Genomic DNA, 17,482 nt, shown 5'->3' with positions numbered 1-17,482 from the left:
TAGAACACACAATATTCAGCCAGAATCACATCAACTCATTGGTCGCTCTGGATAGCCTTTCCAGCTTCATGAGCACGTCATTGAAGCATAATTTGACCACGCCCCTCTTTTCACTCCTAGTTGATGAGTGCTGTAATACCTCATCCAGTCATGTCTGCAGTAGACGGAGAATTCGTGCCTTTGTGTCTTCTGAAAAAGGGAAGATCCTTTATCCTGAACTTGCTTGTCTTCTTTCGTAGCGACTTGCCCTCAGCCCTGCCGATGCTTCCACCTGTCGTGCTCGCATCGGACCTTGTTTCGTCATCGATAGGTGAGCCATCCTGGTGAAGGGTTCCTGAGCTGTCTTTCAAACTTGCAGAGTCGACGTTGATCTTAGGAATTCCAACGGCATGTTCAGTCGAATCTCCGCTCACGATACTCGTACCACGTGTGCTTGGTGACATCGGCATCTTGCCCGTTGTAGCGCTTGTCGCTTGTGAAGCCCAGTCTCCCGAGCAAGCCCCAGAAACACTCCCATCTGTCGTCTCGCTGGATCGTTGCTTCGCTGAATCCCTTCTCGTTTGCGTCTGAAACGGATCACTGTTCGCCAGTTCTCTAACCGCATCAAATGTTGAAGCTGATCCGTTCGATCCCCTGTGGTCACCAGCTACACCGTTTGTGGCTGATGGTCCCATTGTCCTCTGACTGTCGGCCGGCGATAAGTCATCCCTTTCTGGGCGTGGCATGGGTAGTTCGCCGTTCCCTACAGGGGTCGTGTCCGATCCACGATCCAGTGCCTCGAACAGAGGTGTCATATCTCTCTTCTCCTCTTTCTCCTCCTCTTGTGGCACAGCAAAACTCATGGTCCTTGGGGAAAATGTACCTTCCTTCAGGAGACGTCTCCTGATTGGGTCATCTAGGGGTTGCTTTTCTTTCTCTTGTTGAAGCTTAAGCTCGAAGAGACTCTTATTCATCTCAAGCTCGTCGACGGTGTACTGCATAGCGGGCATGATGTCGGCGACGCCTTGGAATAGAGGGGTGGCAAAAAGATTCATAAAGCCGAGTTGGCCTTTAGCCAGTGAAGTCATGTCTTGCTTGGGCGGTGTCATAAGTGATGAAGGGATGCTCAGCTCACTCTCCATCGAGGCTTGTCGGGAGAACTCTTCTGAGAGAATGTAAGTCCACTTCAAAGCTATTTCATGGTTTCGTGCCTAGATTTGCGTTTTTAGCTGGTGAACCCGTGATGTCATTAACAAGGGGGAGGCTGGCATACCACGTTGCTAATATCAGCACATTTGATGAGTAACGAACAAGCAAGAGACTTGTTCTCTTCAATTTGCCGACCATTCCAACCGTCGGCGCTATTGTTAGCTTGAAGTCGTTCTTGAACATCTCCGAGCTTCTTCATATAGTCGAAATGCAAGCCCATATCCGTAGCCAAGATAGAGCTAATCATCAGGTTACGCATCTTTGTATCTTCGAAGGCGGAGGGCCAGTATCGTCGAAGAATCTGCGAGTAAGCAGCGCAATGGAACGATTCCAAAACAGATCGATCGTTGTACAACTGTGCTAGGGGAGCATTTAGTGTCACAAGGAAACCGTTGTTCACGCCAGGGTGTCCGACGTCATGCCCAATAGCAGTGATGAGGAGCGTCAACGCTTCAAACGGAGTTATGAGAGAAGCCATAGGCGACTTCTCTGGCATGGGACGGGACTCGGTACCCGAAGGATACGGCGACAGAGCACCGATATGTACCAGGAAATTGAAGGTAGCTTGTAGTACATCCACAACATGACGGAAATTGTGGTAAGGCACAAAGCTATTGTATGCAGCACGGCAAGCAACAAGGAAGCTGATTAGTTGATCTGAAGCTGAGTCAGTATGCGGGCAACCGACACCACCCCAAAACAGTACAACGTACCTGCATGTATCCGCCATCGCTCAAGTTCTGGCATAGACAAGGCATGTCGAAACATGTCCATTGCGGCCACCAACAACTCATCATCGGTGAATGAGTGAGCGCAGAAGCGCCAACTTCCTATTGCCTCAGCAATGGCAGATTGTCGTTCCGAAGAGACGGCCACATGAGCATTGTTGATTTGGTCGTCACTGGTGCCTAAACGGCATATTCCTTTCATCAGACCGGATACCATGGCTTCACGAAGGTATGCGAAGGGCTTCTCTTCGTTGACTCCCACCCACGACCGTTTTCGACCTTGTCTAATTTCCAGCAAGGTTGACTGTTCCTTGGCGGCATCTCTGTGAGCCCGATAGGCGCAGATTTCCAGACTTGTAATACATTTGGTGCTCATTGGACAAATTATGACGTCGACCGCCCCCAGATCTAGGCACCTCCTAATGAGCTGACGATTTTTGTCAAGCGATCCCAATGGCAAAGGCTTCTGCTCAGCTGTGCCGTCGGTCATCTGTCCGTTGGCTGTGGGGTGACCTGCCTCGGAATTGCTTATCACCGGAATCGGTACAACGAGTTTAGACATACCGCGCAAATGCGCTTCGGTGATGATTTTTTGCAGCAGTCCCAGACCGTATAGTGCTTCGTCGGGTGTGTGAATGTCGACATTTTCGTTGGAAGAGCTGCATGAAGGTGAAGGTGACGACGCCCTTCTCCGCGCTTCGGGTACTGGGTCATCGTTTGGCGTATCAAGGAGAACCAGGGTTGGCTTCAGGTCCAGCATTGAACCCTCTTGTAATTCGAATAATTTTGCTAAGCAGGCACCTCCAGATGCGCAAACATGAACTGGACAATGTGTTAGTGAGTGGGGAAATGACTCATGGCGATGCCATAACGAAAGAACGAACCGTCGCCGAAGGCATCTAGCAGAGGTTGTACGACGTGACGAGCCTCATCCGTTGCCCAATCGGATGTGCTGTCGCCAGAAGCGCTGTGAATCAATCCATTTTCGCTGACATTGCGATTGACGTAAATAACGTGACAGGCGGCGCGGTCCATGGTGCTCATGGAGAGCTACCAGTCTCGCGACTGGAGCACCGTAGCCCTTCGGGCAGTTGCGTATTTGTACCAAGATAAAGCGATTGACCGGGACCAGATAGCCTCACGAATGCCGGAGACCAAATTATCTCAAAGAGCGAGCCGATCGAGCCTCGAACGTTGGATGAGAGCAAAGTAGAATAGAATTTCGAGGTCGTGATTGAAAACACGATTGTCGCGAAGCAGCCCAATAGAATTGACTCAATAGCCACACGACATACGGGTTTGTGGCTAACAAGGGGTGTTTAAATTGAGAGATAGGAGACTGTGATGCTGATTCGTCTCGAGAAGTTCGTATGCGATGTTGTCGAGTTGAGTTGATTCAATGAACCTAGTTCGGTAGTACAGACGAATGGTGTTTTCTGATGGGAGGGTCGGACAGGCTGTCAGACTGGCGTCGAGGCGGGCGGGAGCAGTCGGTTGGCGACAGGGTTCGTACCATTAGAAAATTCGGTCGAGGCTGAGAGACGAGGGGCGGATATTAGCTGGTAAGCAAGAGGAAAATGTCGCGAAAGACGTGGTAAATGCGGCGATGCGAAACGAAGACGAGGGAATTGAAAAATGATGGCGCAGGAGGAGAAGCGCGATGGATTGTGAATGGGGGGGGGGGGGGGGGACAAAAGGACTCGGAATCTGGACTCGGATTGGGCCAAGATGGAAAGAGCCACCAGGGAATAGGAAGGGCCAGGGGATGAAGAAGAAGGAAAAGAGGCCAGGAAGGACGTCGGATTGAGGGTTGGATTCACAGGTAGTGAGAAGGAAGTACGGACGGACGAACTGGACTGGACTGGACTGAAGACAGTACAGTACAGTACAACCAACACTACAAGCAGGACCAGAACAGAGCACGCGTGTGCTGGAACAATGGATGGTATCAGGGCAATGAGTAAGGGAATCAGCCCAGGCTTTAGCTTACCAGTCTTGGTTCAAGGTACGAGCTGCCTACTGGATGTCCAGCAGTACGAGACCTACTTAGCGGCACGCAGAAGGTGTCTGACCCTGGTCGGAGAATGGAAGGACTAGGGAAGGGTAAGGGAAGACCCAAAGACAGGGCAAGGGCACCGACAGTCGCGGTAACCGGGTCCGGGGCAGGAGGGAGAAGATCTGCGAGCGTGGCTGCAAGCGGAGGAGAAGCGATTGCAGTGTACAGTAGCGCAAGTGTGAGTGCAAGTCTGGTAGGGAGCACAGCAACGCACAAAACGCAGACAGCCCGGGTGATAGTGCGATGTAACAACCAGAAAGAATTTGAGAAGGATGAGGCGAGAGCGATATTCACTGCCGATGAAAGCCCTGGGATTAGGGTGAGAAAAGACCAGATGAAAAGCAGAGAAAGAGTAAATGTCTGGACTGAAGCCTGGACTTGACTAGTTCGAATTGAACCAAAATGTGACGCAACACAGTTCTAACCTCTGGAGCCTATCGACCAGTACCCTTTGTTTTCACAGGTGGAGCGTGAGGAACAACGACAGGGCAAGGCGAAGCCAAGAACCAAAAGGCAACGTTAGCAGGCAGAAGCAGAGACGGGAACCAAGCCTGGCGCCGGCAGTCGAATTACTGGAATAGATTGATAACCGCCTTAGTGGAACGATTTGCCGAGAAGAAGAAGTACGAGAGGCGCGCAGAAGAAGGGGCTCAAATGGCGAGTCAGATTCGACCAGATCGGGGGCCAATTTCAAGTGTCGAGTTGGTTCAGGTGAGACGGACTCAGTCCGAAGGCATTAGGGTAAAGGTCACTCTGTTCTGGGAGAAGCTGGAGGGATGGGATTGTGAGTGAGGGGAGTCTCAGAACCAGGGGGGCAAGGATTTAAACCGATCTTGTTCCATACCCATTAATCACTTTTTAGAATCATGAAGGTGGTCATGAATCGTTCTAGGGGACTATAGCGCTACTCCGGAGTACATGGTATGGATATAAGGCAGCGCTGCTTGAGAAATACCTACTGTTCCCCCCAGGGTTTCCTATAAGGCACCTAAACAAGGATAACCATATGCAAACAAAGGAGTGTGGAAATGAGTGCTCTGTTTGAAACATGAATGGGGGGGTCGAGATGTTCTTACTATGAAAAGCGTACAAAGTACTGTAGAACTCCTAATAAAGAAAGATCGAGTAGGAGTCCTGTGCAGTCTATTGGCTCGATGACGCAGATCTTACAGACTGTATTAGGCTTTGGTAGAGTTGCAGCAGGAAATATGCAGCACCATTTGGCCTCAGTTTATGAACACCAGCTACCTTACTGAATACTAGGTAGGTACCCAAGGCAATCAAATCTAATGCTTCACTCGATGACAGGATGGATGCATTATGGTCCAGTCCAGAGAATTGCTCCTGATTAACGCAAGCAATCAAATATACAACAACAAAGAGTACCTGCTAACCTACCTACTTTTGCCTAGGTACCTAGTTACTTGCAAAGGAGGGCTGAGAGGCATCAGAGTTTGCGGAAGTGCCGTCTGGGCTGGAGGAGAGGGCGCAGACTTAGGTTCCGTGTTGTGTGGATTCCGAGACCTTGTTTTTTCCAAGTGATTTTCAGTGGCGAGCGACTTGTCAGCGTGGTCGGGTGTACCTAGGGAAGGCCAGACATAACGTTCATTATAGGCCACCGTAGGGTTACGTGCTCTGCTGTGCCGCCTGCATCAAGGTCCGAAGAGGTCCATCGTGAGTGAGGTTGGACAATGTTCTTGGATGTGGTCGAGGATCGTCGCTACCTTACCTTGCGGGCTTGCAGGCATGGGAGCCGGAGGTGCCTTAACGTGCTTGCAACGCGACGCGAGGCACCAAGGCCAGCTGGGCCAGAGCCTAGCCCTAGAGACTAGAGAGGCTAAGGATTGAGTGCAGAACCCACCTCGTGCTCCACACCTTGGGCCAGGATCATGGCCCCCTTGTCTTCGTGGCAACCAATTATGTCGTGTGTGCAGCGTCAGCCAACAGGGTTGACGATGGAGGGTCCAAGCGGCTTGCTTTGAATTCTTCTGGCCGTCTTCGAGAATCTAGGATGGGGACACCCGCCCCATATTTACTGAACAGGGGTATGTGGTGGGCCGCAACGCAAAGGGGAACCACGTAAGAATCATTCTCGAAGGAAGTACAGTTTGGGTACAGTGTATTCGACATACCTAGCACATGCATGCCCGTGCTATTGTCCTTGTTAATAACCCCAACACCCACCACCAGTGATCAGTCGAGCTTCGTATGACGGTGGGTAATTAATTACCTACCTAACGGCACAGGTTTTGCTGTAAAAAGGCAAGGCAGCTCATTACTCAGCCAAGTAATGCACTGTCATTCGCCCAGCGAGATAGTTTTTCGTCATGACGTCTCCCGTATCACATCCAGTAAAAGCTCTTATTTTGGTTCACCAACTGGAAAATGGAAGACTCACAGGATTCCCGCACGGTCAGGGTCAGGTTCATAGGTCATGGCCGCTAAGTACCTACCTATGCACCGGGTATGATTCCGTGCAGGTAAAAGTGCAGCCAGAACCCACCCAACTCTAGGTAGGCCCTGCCTTGCCTGGCTACCTGGGCAGTGGGCTACTGGGCTACTGGGATACCATGCATCAATTCAGTGGCTGTTTGTTAAGATCTTTGTGGTTCTGGATCTATATGTATGCGTACTTCGTACAGTACATATAATTGATTCATGAATTCAACTACCTGAGACTGCCTACTGGGATTATCAATAGGTGTGTAAGGTACCTTAGTAGATTCACAGCATACATATACCAGTCAACTCCACATTCAAGTCGACTAGGTAGGGAGCCTCTTATGGGTCCCTTTTGGTTTGACACACACGAACGAACCAATCCAATATGACGTGATTCGACGGAGTAGATCTGAGATCCAGATCTCGTCGCCAGAGCCTCTTAGCTTTCCGAGACCCTATCGGACTCTCATCAGCAACGCCAACCTCTTCCGCCTTCATTCTTCTCAACTCTTCTTGTCTTGCTCGTCCATTCCTATCTCAATTGCCTCATTCCATCACCTGTCGCTTTCGCCATAGGCCATAGGCCCGCTGCCCCGCACCACACCGGCTCGAAACTCTCCCCGCCTCTAAGTGAAGCTACTGAGAGACGAGGTACGCAACAGCTACGCTTTAGGTATAGGATGGCTGTCGACAGTTACCCAGGCTGCCAGGCCATCGCGGTGCCATACGCAGAATGTGATGAGATTTAAGAAGCAGCTTGCTTCTTCTATCTAGGCTGAAAGCAGCTATGGTTTACATACCTAGCACCTAGCTAGGCTAGACTTCCAGAAGGTTCTTTAGGTTTGCCTGATTGGCAATCTGCATCTTAAGGAAACATACAGACATAACCAACAAACATACTGGTAGCAAATAGCAAGAAAGGGAGGCAACAAGTCTAATCAACAGAATGGAGCCATCTTCGGTTCGTTCCTGGACTCAGTACATACATACATACATACAACTTGCAACAACGTCTACCGACGCCGCATCCAAAATTCCCCCGTTCGCTCCAATGAATGATGTGAAGCAGTATATTGATACTCATCCACACACACATACTTGAGCAGATGGTTGGTTTCCTCAGTTGGCTCAAAAGAAGCCCAGACCTTCAGGGCAGCCGCACATGAATTGGCCATTCATCGCTCCAGCTGGTTGCCAGATAACTGTGACCTGCAGCCCGTCCGCTCCTATCTCTTGTTACTTTACGCATGCTGTCTACCAAGCCTTTCCATACCGGTTATGGACCACGAGAGCAGCCACGTAGGCTACTCATACGATCTGGTTACTGGCTTACTTGTAGTCAGGTAGCTGGCTAGAGTAGGGTACCTAGGAACCTAGCCTTGGATCTGTCAAAGCCCTGCCACACATGACGCATTTCAAAGACTCGATCTGCTGGTATTACAAAGACTCCACTTCGAGCCGCAAAATGAGCAAAACTCACTTCTCCATGTCCATCTCCACAGAGTCCCCGAACCGAGGCAAGAATTCATGCCTGCTAGGCCGGCGGCATGTTTCTTAGAATTTGAAGTCACCCCACAGAGTCTCCGGAAACATCTGGTATAGGGTATTTGGCGTATGTACTTCGCTGCCGACAACAATATCAACAGTCTTGCTTGTCTTACATGTGAGAAGAAGTTACTTGTCTGTTCTACGCAAAGGGTGTGGGTTACGTAGAGGATATGTTGGATCTTGCCATTCTGCGACACACAAACTTCATGTTCTCAATGTTGGTTGGACCACTATCGCCAATCGTACATATGTCTCGGTATATGCCAGCATGTCTTAGTCCTGGTGTATGAGGAGCTCTTCCCAGATATCATCTGACTTCTGGTGGTGCCTCGATGCGTCGAAAATACATACTGTAGAGGTTCGACTCTTCAACGTGGTGGCTGGCTGAAACCTGTCAAGCTGAAGCCTGTGGAGGACCAAATAGCCTGGATGCAAACACGAGATGGATCACGAAGCATATATACTTCTATTTCGTCACTGGTGTCAACCATGAAGCCATTCTTCAATTGTCAGACCCCGAGGAGGCATAGTGAGATGATATCAAACGCCCTCAATCTAGCGGCCGCTGTGCTGGCTGTCAAATCTAGATCCCAGCCCACCCGAGTGGAGCGTGGAGTGAGAAAGGGCATCGCCCGGCTCCCATTTGGTGGGTAGGCTGATTGACTATTCTCAAGGACCTGCCCCGAACCTGAAGAGTTGTAGTCTAGGTCTAGGGTTTGGCCCATACGCCGCACCACCCGGCGGCTGCGCGAACTAACTGTATTTAAGTACCTACTACGGAGTATAGGTAGGTAAATGACTGCTCATCGGTATCTCGAATGCATACTCCTCAGATACCTACCTAGTCTTCAACTGCGATGCTCTCTAACCGAACTTGATCTCCTGAAACGCGGGGTTTAACCTCTCGCAATTTCTCTCTCACCCTCAGTCCCAAATTACACCAACCGTGCCGAGGGGGATGCTCAGAACCAGGTTCCACGAGCTGGGGAAACCTTGATGCCATTCTGCCCCCAGTGTCGAGATATAACGATCCAGCCTTGTATGACAAGCTACAGATTACGTATTGGAGGTCGCGTTATGCTCTTGCAATCGACATATAATCTGTGAGTTTTTCCGTACCGTGCTTGTAGAATGTTATCCTTTGCGTCTCTCATGAGTCCTGGCTCCAGGGAACAAGGGTTTTTGGGACTTGGAAACATTTGGCGACACCGAGATAACTAAGGGTATCTAATACGATGGAATTTGAAACAGAGATAAGCAGATCCTTAGTCAGTAGCTTGTGCCCTTCGTCCTAGAAGGCCCTGAAGCTGGCGAGGGCAGTGAAGCAAGTTACATTGTGTATCACCACCAGCCATCGGAGAATAAGAGTGTCTATCATTCCATGACTACTGCTTGAAATTACACACTTATAGACAAGTCATCCTCTGTTTTTGACTTCGTCAAGTCCATTCAGCTGAACATGCTCCATGCAAAATAAAACCCAGCGCCGTTTTCTACCCTTCAACCCTATGCGAGATTTGCGGCGATATGTACCATCTATTTCTCTCGCTGCCTCTTTCTAGCTACTCTCCTCTCCCCATCAACCTCAACATGCCCTTCACAAGTTGGGTTGTCCCGGGTCATCATCTCATGCAGTTTTAGCCGTTTTCTCGTATCTCGTCTACCATATGTCATCATGACTCTGGGCCGCTTGTTGCCCGACTTTGGACAGCCGTCCTACTCGACCTTGATTCCCTTCTCATTTTCAAGATGGATCTCGGCCACCTCGTTCGAATCCCTGTCGCTCCCTACCGCGGTTTGCACATCGATCACATCCTTACGGTCCCATGTAGACTTCTGGGTGTCTGTAAGAATCGTCGTTTGAGGAGCGGCAGGCTCGGATTCGCCCTCAGCGGGGTCCTGTCCTGTCATGATTGTGTCGTGATCATCAAATTGGCTGAGGCCACGCTCATCAGCTGAAGAGTCTAGCTGGGCATCATCAGAGCCAATGTCGGCACCTGTAGAGTCTTCGGCACCGCTATCGCCCAGGCCCTCGAAGTTCCAGCCCTGGACGAGATTGAGGGACTTGTTGTCCAGGCGCTGGTAGCTTCCATTGATTTCTACACCCTCATCCTCGACGGTACTATGGATGCTCCCCATCCGGTTAGCTTCATCATAGGGCGGGAGATCTTCGTCTTCGTCGTCCGGTCCAGCTAAAGAGGTGACGGTGATTCTATCCGAACCACGATCGCCGAGATGGCGAGTTGCTACGGCTCCGATCCCAGCGCTCGACAACCCATTCAGGGAGGAACCCTCGCCGAGACGCTGACCTTCCCCCACCTCACCTTCTCCTTCAGAGTTCTCTTCGCTGTTCTCGTATTTCTCAGAGATGACTCCGAACCGTGACCCGCCTAAAGGGGTACTCGAGCGGCGACGGTAAAACAATAGGTATGCAGCTGATGTAATACATGTCGAAGGGTCAGACACGGGGCTTGCAGACGAATCTATAGGGCTTGTCAGCGTCTTGAATCCATCGGTAAGTGGCCAAGAGAGATGTAGCAACTCACCATTGTAGTTATACCATCGCCCGTCGACGAAGTTCTTGGCATAGGCGGTGTAGTGACCTCCGCCGAGACCTCCGTAATGATCATCAACAGCGATCAAGTCATAAATCTCATCCTTGCCATCCTCTTTTTGAATGACTCTGGAAGTAAGGTCGAGGCCCTCGATAGGGAAGTCTACCATGACGTCCAACTTGTCGCGGCGCCATCCAGAGTTGCTAAAGCGCTTCAGATGCGCGACAAGAATATCTGGCGATTTCCACAGGTCGAACTTCTTGCTGGCTCGCCGATGCTCTTTGCAGCGGGGACAATACCACATATCTTGTTCGGAGAGGACTTCAGCTCTCTCAAACTCATCCAGGCATTCTTCGAGACTGATGCCTCGTGTACGGCGGTGGTGTCTTCTTCTCTGAGCAATCTTGAGGGCAGGGTCCGTGAGCGTTTCCAGATCAATAAATGTTGGAGCTCCTTGTTCATCAGCGGGGATCTTTGCAGCGCCACCAAACACTTTATCCCAAGCTTCCTCGTGCCAGTCTACCACAATGCCTTCTCCCAGACGAATAAGAGGTCCGCCATCAGCAACAGCAGGAGGTTGAGGCTGGGGCTTGACAGAAGCTGCCTTGTACTTCTTGTTCTGCGTACGTTCGCGGCGCTTGTTGGCTTTCTTATTGAGTTTCTGGCCCTTGAACTTGCGTCCTTTGACCTTTGAGGGACGCCCATTGAATTTCTGTTTTGTATAAGCGCTGGGGCTGTTAGACAGGCTAATAGAGAGACCTACTCGTGGAGCTTCTGGGACTTCTTCCTCACTGGACTCTTCCACCATTCTAGTCTGTGTCGTCTCCGCCTTGATACTCTCGTCATTGCTGCTTACGTCTTCATTAGAAGGCGTGCTGCTTTCGTCGTCACGACTGGCGGTATCGTCATCGTCGAGTGACAGTTGAGGGATGCGATCCGACAACTTAGGGAGTAATTGATGGTGATCGACATTGGACCAGCCCGTTGGCACATCGCCAGAGTAGGCTTTGTCTGTGAAGTAGCAAAGGTCGAAAAGGTTTTGCAGTTCAGGTTCAAGGAAGCTGTCTGGGTCGATAAATCTGGGTCTGCTCTTGTTGAATCGCTTCAGAATCTGTGGCTGATGGGGAAGAGCCTCGCTGGTGTCCTTCATATGCACATCTACAATGTCATCCTCACCTTCAACCGAGTTGGCGACAACCTTACTATCACCAGACGAGTCAGCATCCGAAGCAACCACCTCTCCGTCAGCCATATCAGAGTTCTCCTCCGGACCGTTCCTAAGCTTGGACCAAGTCGAGAAGTTCGAGATCTTCTCCAGGACCTTGCATCGAATGAGGTCAATATCGGAAGCTTCTTCCTTGCTGAAGCAGATGAAGCTTGGGGGAGCCACACCATCCCGAGCACGACCATAGTTTGATGGGATGCGGTGAAATACGGGTACCACTATCCTTTCATACCGTGGGTCATCCCAGGGAGCTTCGAGAGGAGTGTCGATATCCAGCATGGAGCGTGGCTTGTTTGCTTTATGTGGCCAGTTGGTTGGGACAGCATCCAACTCGTGGAAGGTTGCAAGATCATTTTTGGCGATTTCTTCGCTAACATCTAGGTTGTTGTCGTAAATCTTGAAGAAGCGATCCTTGTACTCTTCTCCTCCTATCAATCGCTCCACAGGTACACCTGTCCGGGCGGAGAGGAACTGTTTGAGCTGTTCGATAGCGCTGTGCTTGGGCAGTTCGACCTCAAACATGACCGGCACATCGTTGAGGGGCAAGAATTTGATTTTAGCCGTCCAAACGTCCTCGACAGGAATAGGAAGGGTCAGATTGTTGAAAGGATCAAACGTGATGCTGATCTTGCCACACTCAGGACATTTGAGTGTTGATTTATACAAACCTGTGAAGAGGTCGGCAATGACTGAGTCGTCCCGGAGGCGCGTTATGTCCCAGACCTTGTCTGCCATTTCCTTGATAGCTTCCGGATTGTTGATCATGTCGTCGGTGGAGTCAGGCTTCTCGATGTAAGGTTTCTTCTTCACTCGGCTCAAGTCTTCCTGAAGAGCATCCAAGAGAAATCCAAGGAATTCTTGGGAGTCCTGCTGCCCATAGCCAGAAAAAGTCGACCGGCAGCGGCCGATCGTGTTCTTGAAGTCTCGAGGAGTCACGGAGCCCCTGCCCTCCGTATATATTTCCTTCAGAAGGTTTCCATAGGTTATTGCAACTTTCCCGTTGTATCCCAGGAGGTTAGTCTTATTGACCTCATCAAGATATTCATTGGTCAAGAAGTACTTGGTCAACTCCTCAACGCTGCGTACACATTGAAGTGCAGAGTTCATATAACATGTATTTCCTAGGTTCTGCAAACCAACAACGCCGATGCTCCGGCCCGACTTCTTTCCCGTTCGGCCGCGTGTTAATGGGCCACCGGGAGCGGGACTGCTTCGACCGCTCGCATCAGAAGAGGCCAGACCACTTCTGGTGGGGATGGCTAATCCATTCGGAGGAGTTTTCCCAGTGTAGTTGCTAACCCAGAATGAGTCGATGGCCTCATCGATGACCAGAGTTTGATCTGTCACGAGGTCGAACATGGTCAAGTTTGAACTGCCGTTGAAATTGGGGTCAGTGGTCCTGTCTTCCAGCTTACATTTGATCCTTTGGTCACGGACTTGAGAAAAGGAAACATTGTCGAGGAGAAGTTTCGACCATGTGTCTGTAGAGCCAGCCCTGTTGTCTGTTCGACCTGGGGAGTCCGGAGGCGTGAGGGCTCGTGAGGGCTCAGAGGGACCAGAAACCTGCTGGACTTGAGGTACCATAAACAAACGAATTTTGCGGTCTAGCGGCACACCAGTGGCTGTCTTAATCTCCTTGACAAATGTCTGTGCATGGTATTTGCGACTTCTGACGAACTTGTAAGGAGGAGGGCTTCTGGCCTTGAGGGACTGCTCGATGGGAAGTGGGCTAATTTCGGACCATAAACGGTGAACAGTAAAAACTGGAGGGTGGAACTCGAACTGAATGACAGGCTCTTCGCCGAGTTCCGCAGTGTTGATGGCAGCACGAATAATGGCTTCTTGACCGTTTTTGATACCATACCAGTCAACAACCATCTTCCAAGCATCCTCTGGAAAGAGTGTGAATTCATTCTCGTTAGTTCCTTGCTTCAGACGAATGTATTCGATGCCAGTAGGTTCTGTAACGACTTCTTCAATGATATCCGAGTTGTCAACAGGGCCGAGAGGGTCCGAGGTGGAATCCCCCTCCTTGCTGTCCTTGGGGCCGCCGCGTAATGAGAGTGCTTTTTGGACCCAAGTGTTAGAGACGAGATAGGCCTTGTCCCCTTCCTTCACTTGCGCCTCTTGATAGGCTTTCAAGAGAGTCTCTATGATCTTGATCTGTTCTTGCAGCGAAGGAATTGCTAGGAAACTAGAATTAGCGACGGATTGCGGTGCTTGCAAATCGGAAACATGGCGAGCCTTACGCTGCGCAGGGAAAGCCTCAGCAGGCGAGCCTGCCGTGGGCTCAGGCGCTTCAACACTCATATCACGAGGCAGCGATTCAGGGACCAGCTGTGAGGCCCCCGCCATAGACTCGTTGGCTTGTGATGTACCCATGTCGACATCGCGGGTCCTATCCGCAACGTTTTCGGGATCCATACTGGAAGCACGTCGTTTCAAAGGCGATGACGAGCGTTGGGGCAGGTCGGCATCGCCACTCATGATAGCTCGGTGGGAGAGACGTAAGGGAGACTGGCTTCTGGCCAAAGCCAAAGTCGGGACCGGGCCAGTCTCGTCGCCGCCACGATCACTCTCAATGGAAAGATCGGCGTAGGCAGATGCACAGGGGCTCGAGGCAGTGGATGAAGCGTAATCGGCCGAAACGAAAGAACTTGTCTGATGCTGGAGGCGAGGGGGGAGGCTCGAGGCGGGTTGTGAGTCGGCCCTCAGGAACGAGTTCGAGTTGGAGGCCACGGAGGCGGAGAAGGAGAGAACGGGATCGTCGTCGACTTCGCAAGAGGGTAGGACTGAGTCAGGAGAGGGCGACGATGAATCAACCGAGTCTAGAGGTAGATCGCTTCGCAAGAGCTTTCTCTTCTTTGAGGACGACGTCTTGAAGGCGAGCTGCCCGGGCAGCTCGGGGGGTCTAGGTATGAGTAGGAGGGACGAAGGCGGAGGCGGAGGCGGAAGACAAAATCTATGTTCCTATCCTTGAAGTCAAACGAGTTTTGAGGGCAAATAAGTAGTCGACGTAGACTGGGAGTATATGTATAAATCTGGTGGTGGCCAAGGCACGAGTAAGGACAACAGTCTCGCTGCATTTACTCTGAATCAGGACAGGTCCAAACCAATAGAGCCTGGCCGTGTAAGAGTTTGGATAGGTTCTTTTTTTTTTTCTTTCACAGAGGAAGGCGGGGGGTTTGAACAGGTTCTATAATTTTTTTTAATGATGGCATTGGGGCTCTGACCGCTGAGAACGACCTACAGTGTGGGGCGGCCATTCCAGGTTCCATTGACTCGAGTCTTAGGTACGATTACCTTCCATAGTACTTAGGTCCAGGTACCTATTTAAGGTCAAGTTAGTACATTTAGGCAGCGATAATGATGAATCAAGAGGAAAACCGAGCTTGTTGAGATTATTATGGCCTGGGCAAACCATTCATATATACTACCTTATACATTTACCTAGAGAGGTCCCTATATGATGTACGTACATCAATACATAACTACAAAGCCTGACCTTGGCTATGAAGAAAATACTGACTTAACAAGTCGTGGATCACTAAATAAATCGCAAAATAACTCCTCTGATGGGTAGAATCTTCCATAGATTTGCTTGCATTTATTTTAACTTCCATTCTCTCCCCCACACTCAAATCAGAAGTGCGCCCACTAATCACCCAGAGTTGACCACAAGGCTTGGGGCTTGTGCTTAACTTGCAATTGGATGTCCTTGGAGTGAATTACCTTGACGTTGAATTGGATCTTTGGTTGTTTCACCTAGGTATGTTACTTATTAGCTGTCTTCTATCCCTTGCCCAGGTGCAATGCTCTGGTTTACAACTGTTACTGTAGGAGACAACTCTGAAGTGCAAAAGACTAGGTAGGTTCTGGTTCTTCTCCCTCTTAGTCACGGACCTGAGCTTTGTAATCGTAATGGCCAATTGTATCGTCACCAAGTCACATCTCATTTTGTGTCTCAACAAAAGGCTGCCCCAGCGCGATCGACCGCTGTTATAGTCATGTACACAATCGACTCGCTAAAACGAGTTTCTAAATACCAGTACAAACCCCTAATTCCTGCTGTCCAGTTTCCTCTCGCCTCTACCATTTAATGTCAATGTATTGCGTCTCTGTCTAGATGTGACCCCCACCTCCAACTTGTCTTTTCAAGAACATAAAGTCATTAACCTAGAGAATTTCAAGACCCAACATAACCTCTACAACTTTGCATCCGTATCCTCATACTCGTTGATGTCTTTGATGGGTCTGGCCCCTGAACTTGCGGCAAGGCCGGCCTTGTAAAGCCTGACATCAGTGATTTCTTCGGCCGTCTTTACAGCATCTCCAGGGGAGGGCTCCTCGTCGGCCTTCTTCTGAGCCTCTTCCTGTCGCTTGTCGACCCCTTCAGCCTTGCCTTGAGCCTGAAGATGAATTGATAACCGTGTCCTGTGACTGGAGGCAGGGTTGAGGCGCTGGTTGAAGAAATCGATGACCTCAGGTTTGGTCAGGAGCTTAATCTGTGCGGCATCGCGCTGGGCTATGTAGAAGGTCAGTATATGTTCACCACATAAAACATGCTCTCTGCTAACTCACCAAGCTCGAAGTCATAGTATTCGTTTGTGATCTGGTTCCAATGACGAGTGGACTCCTGGTCCAGGTTTCTGAGCTTCTCTAGACGCCGGACGATCAGACTTCGCTTGTGGCCCTCGAATTCTGTCTCGCTCATCTTCTCCAGAGTGTCTGCATATCTCATGAGGAAGGCTTCGATACGCGAGTCAAGGAACTCTGGTGTCATTTCGCTCTGGATGAGGAAGCGGAAGCCATAAGTCGTCGAGAAAGCTCGAGGTCCACTGAAAACGATGTAGCCGAGTTGCTCCTTAGTCCGGAGCTGATCAAAGGCTGGCTCATGGAGCATCTGGTCTAAAAGGAGAGTCTTGGTCCGAATGTCGCGATCTTCTCTGCTACCGACATAAAACCAAGTCTCAACACAGTGATTAACGTTGGCAGGGTCCTTGAGAGTCTTTCTGAAAACGTAGTTGGAACCTTTTGTCAGAATGAGTGACCGCAGAATGGGCCACTGGGCCTTGGGCAAAACCCGTGGTTTCAGGATAGACTCAACCATATCGGTTGCTTTGAGAGCATCCTCTTTGTACATGTTACCATGTACGTACACTTCGATGAAGACCTGGCCAAGCATCTGCTTCTGGAATAGCCTGACACCTTCCAATGTGACACTTGGAAGCTCTGCTGCGAGCTCCTCCACTATAAAGTCCCGTTCGGGGGCATTGAGCCAATTAGTGTAATCGCCAACCTGGTGATAGGATGATTGCAGCTGCCAGTTGCTGTATCCTCGGATCAAGCGCTCCCTGACAATCTCAAAACGATCTTCCTTGATATCCAGGTCTCGCATTGTGGTGACGACCTGTTCCAAGAGCACGGGAAGCTTATCATTGTAGCCGCTAACGTCCAAGAACAGACCGCGCGAATCGAGACTGACGTTGTACTGCAAGCCAGCCAGCTCCGCGTCGTACGAGTACTCCTCGAGTGCATCACGGACGAGGTCTGAGAATAGTCGAGCTTTGACGTTGTTTTCTGCCGAAGCGTATATGAGGGGTGTCTTCAAGCTGACAATAACATTGGCGCGAGGAACCCAGAAGGTATCGTCCTTCTTCCACCATGTCCTGGCAATGCTATCATTGCGAAGAACCCGGGGGTTCAGTGCCGGCCCGGCCACCTCCTTCTTCTCGACCTC

General features: G+C 50.4%; 3 protein-coding genes across 3 annotated transcripts in view; all 3 read right to left on the bottom strand.

Moving 5' to 3' along the window:
• Window positions 1-140: 140 nt before the first annotated feature.
• FMAN_04511 (related to PDE2-high affinity 3`,5`-cyclic-nucleotide phosphodiesterase) lies at window positions 141-2,951 on the bottom strand (the record flags this gene model as incomplete). The annotated part of the gene is made up of 4 exons (XM_041828772.1): window positions 141-1,190; window positions 1,253-1,845; window positions 1,902-2,738; window positions 2,801-2,951. 4 exons carry the CDS (start codon window positions 2,949-2,951, stop codon window positions 141-143), a joined length of 2,631 nt encoding a protein of 876 aa, XP_041679602.1.
• Window positions 2,952-9,678: 6,727 nt separating this feature from the next.
• Window positions 9,679-14,229, bottom strand: FMAN_04512 (uncharacterized protein; the record flags this gene model as incomplete). Its single annotated transcript, XM_041828771.1, has 4 exons — window positions 9,679-10,445; window positions 10,509-11,229; window positions 11,281-13,928; window positions 13,992-14,229. 4 exons carry the CDS (start codon window positions 14,227-14,229, stop codon window positions 9,679-9,681), a joined length of 4,374 nt encoding a protein of 1,457 aa, XP_041679601.1.
• A 1,718-nt stretch (window positions 14,230-15,947) lies between these two features.
• FMAN_04513 (uncharacterized protein) overlaps window positions 15,948-17,482 on the bottom strand; it is a gene marked incomplete at both ends in the record, with an annotated part of 2,890 nt that continues 1,355 nt past the window's right edge. The window contains 2 exons of the mRNA XM_041828770.1: window positions 15,948-16,267; window positions 16,324-17,479. Of these exons, the coding sequence (XP_041679600.1) occupies window positions 15,948-16,267; window positions 16,324-17,479 (1,476 nt within the window). The remainder of the gene's footprint in view (window positions 16,268-16,323; window positions 17,480-17,482) is intronic.

Source organism: Fusarium mangiferae (assembly GCF_900044065.1).
Source record: "Fusarium mangiferae strain MRC7560 genome assembly, contig: FMAN_scaffold003, whole genome shotgun sequence".
NCBI classification, from domain to species: domain Eukaryota; kingdom Fungi; phylum Ascomycota; class Sordariomycetes; order Hypocreales; family Nectriaceae; genus Fusarium; species Fusarium mangiferae.
The sequence above is the reverse complement of the archived record's forward strand: the minus strand, read 5'-3'. Positions and strand labels throughout refer to the sequence as shown.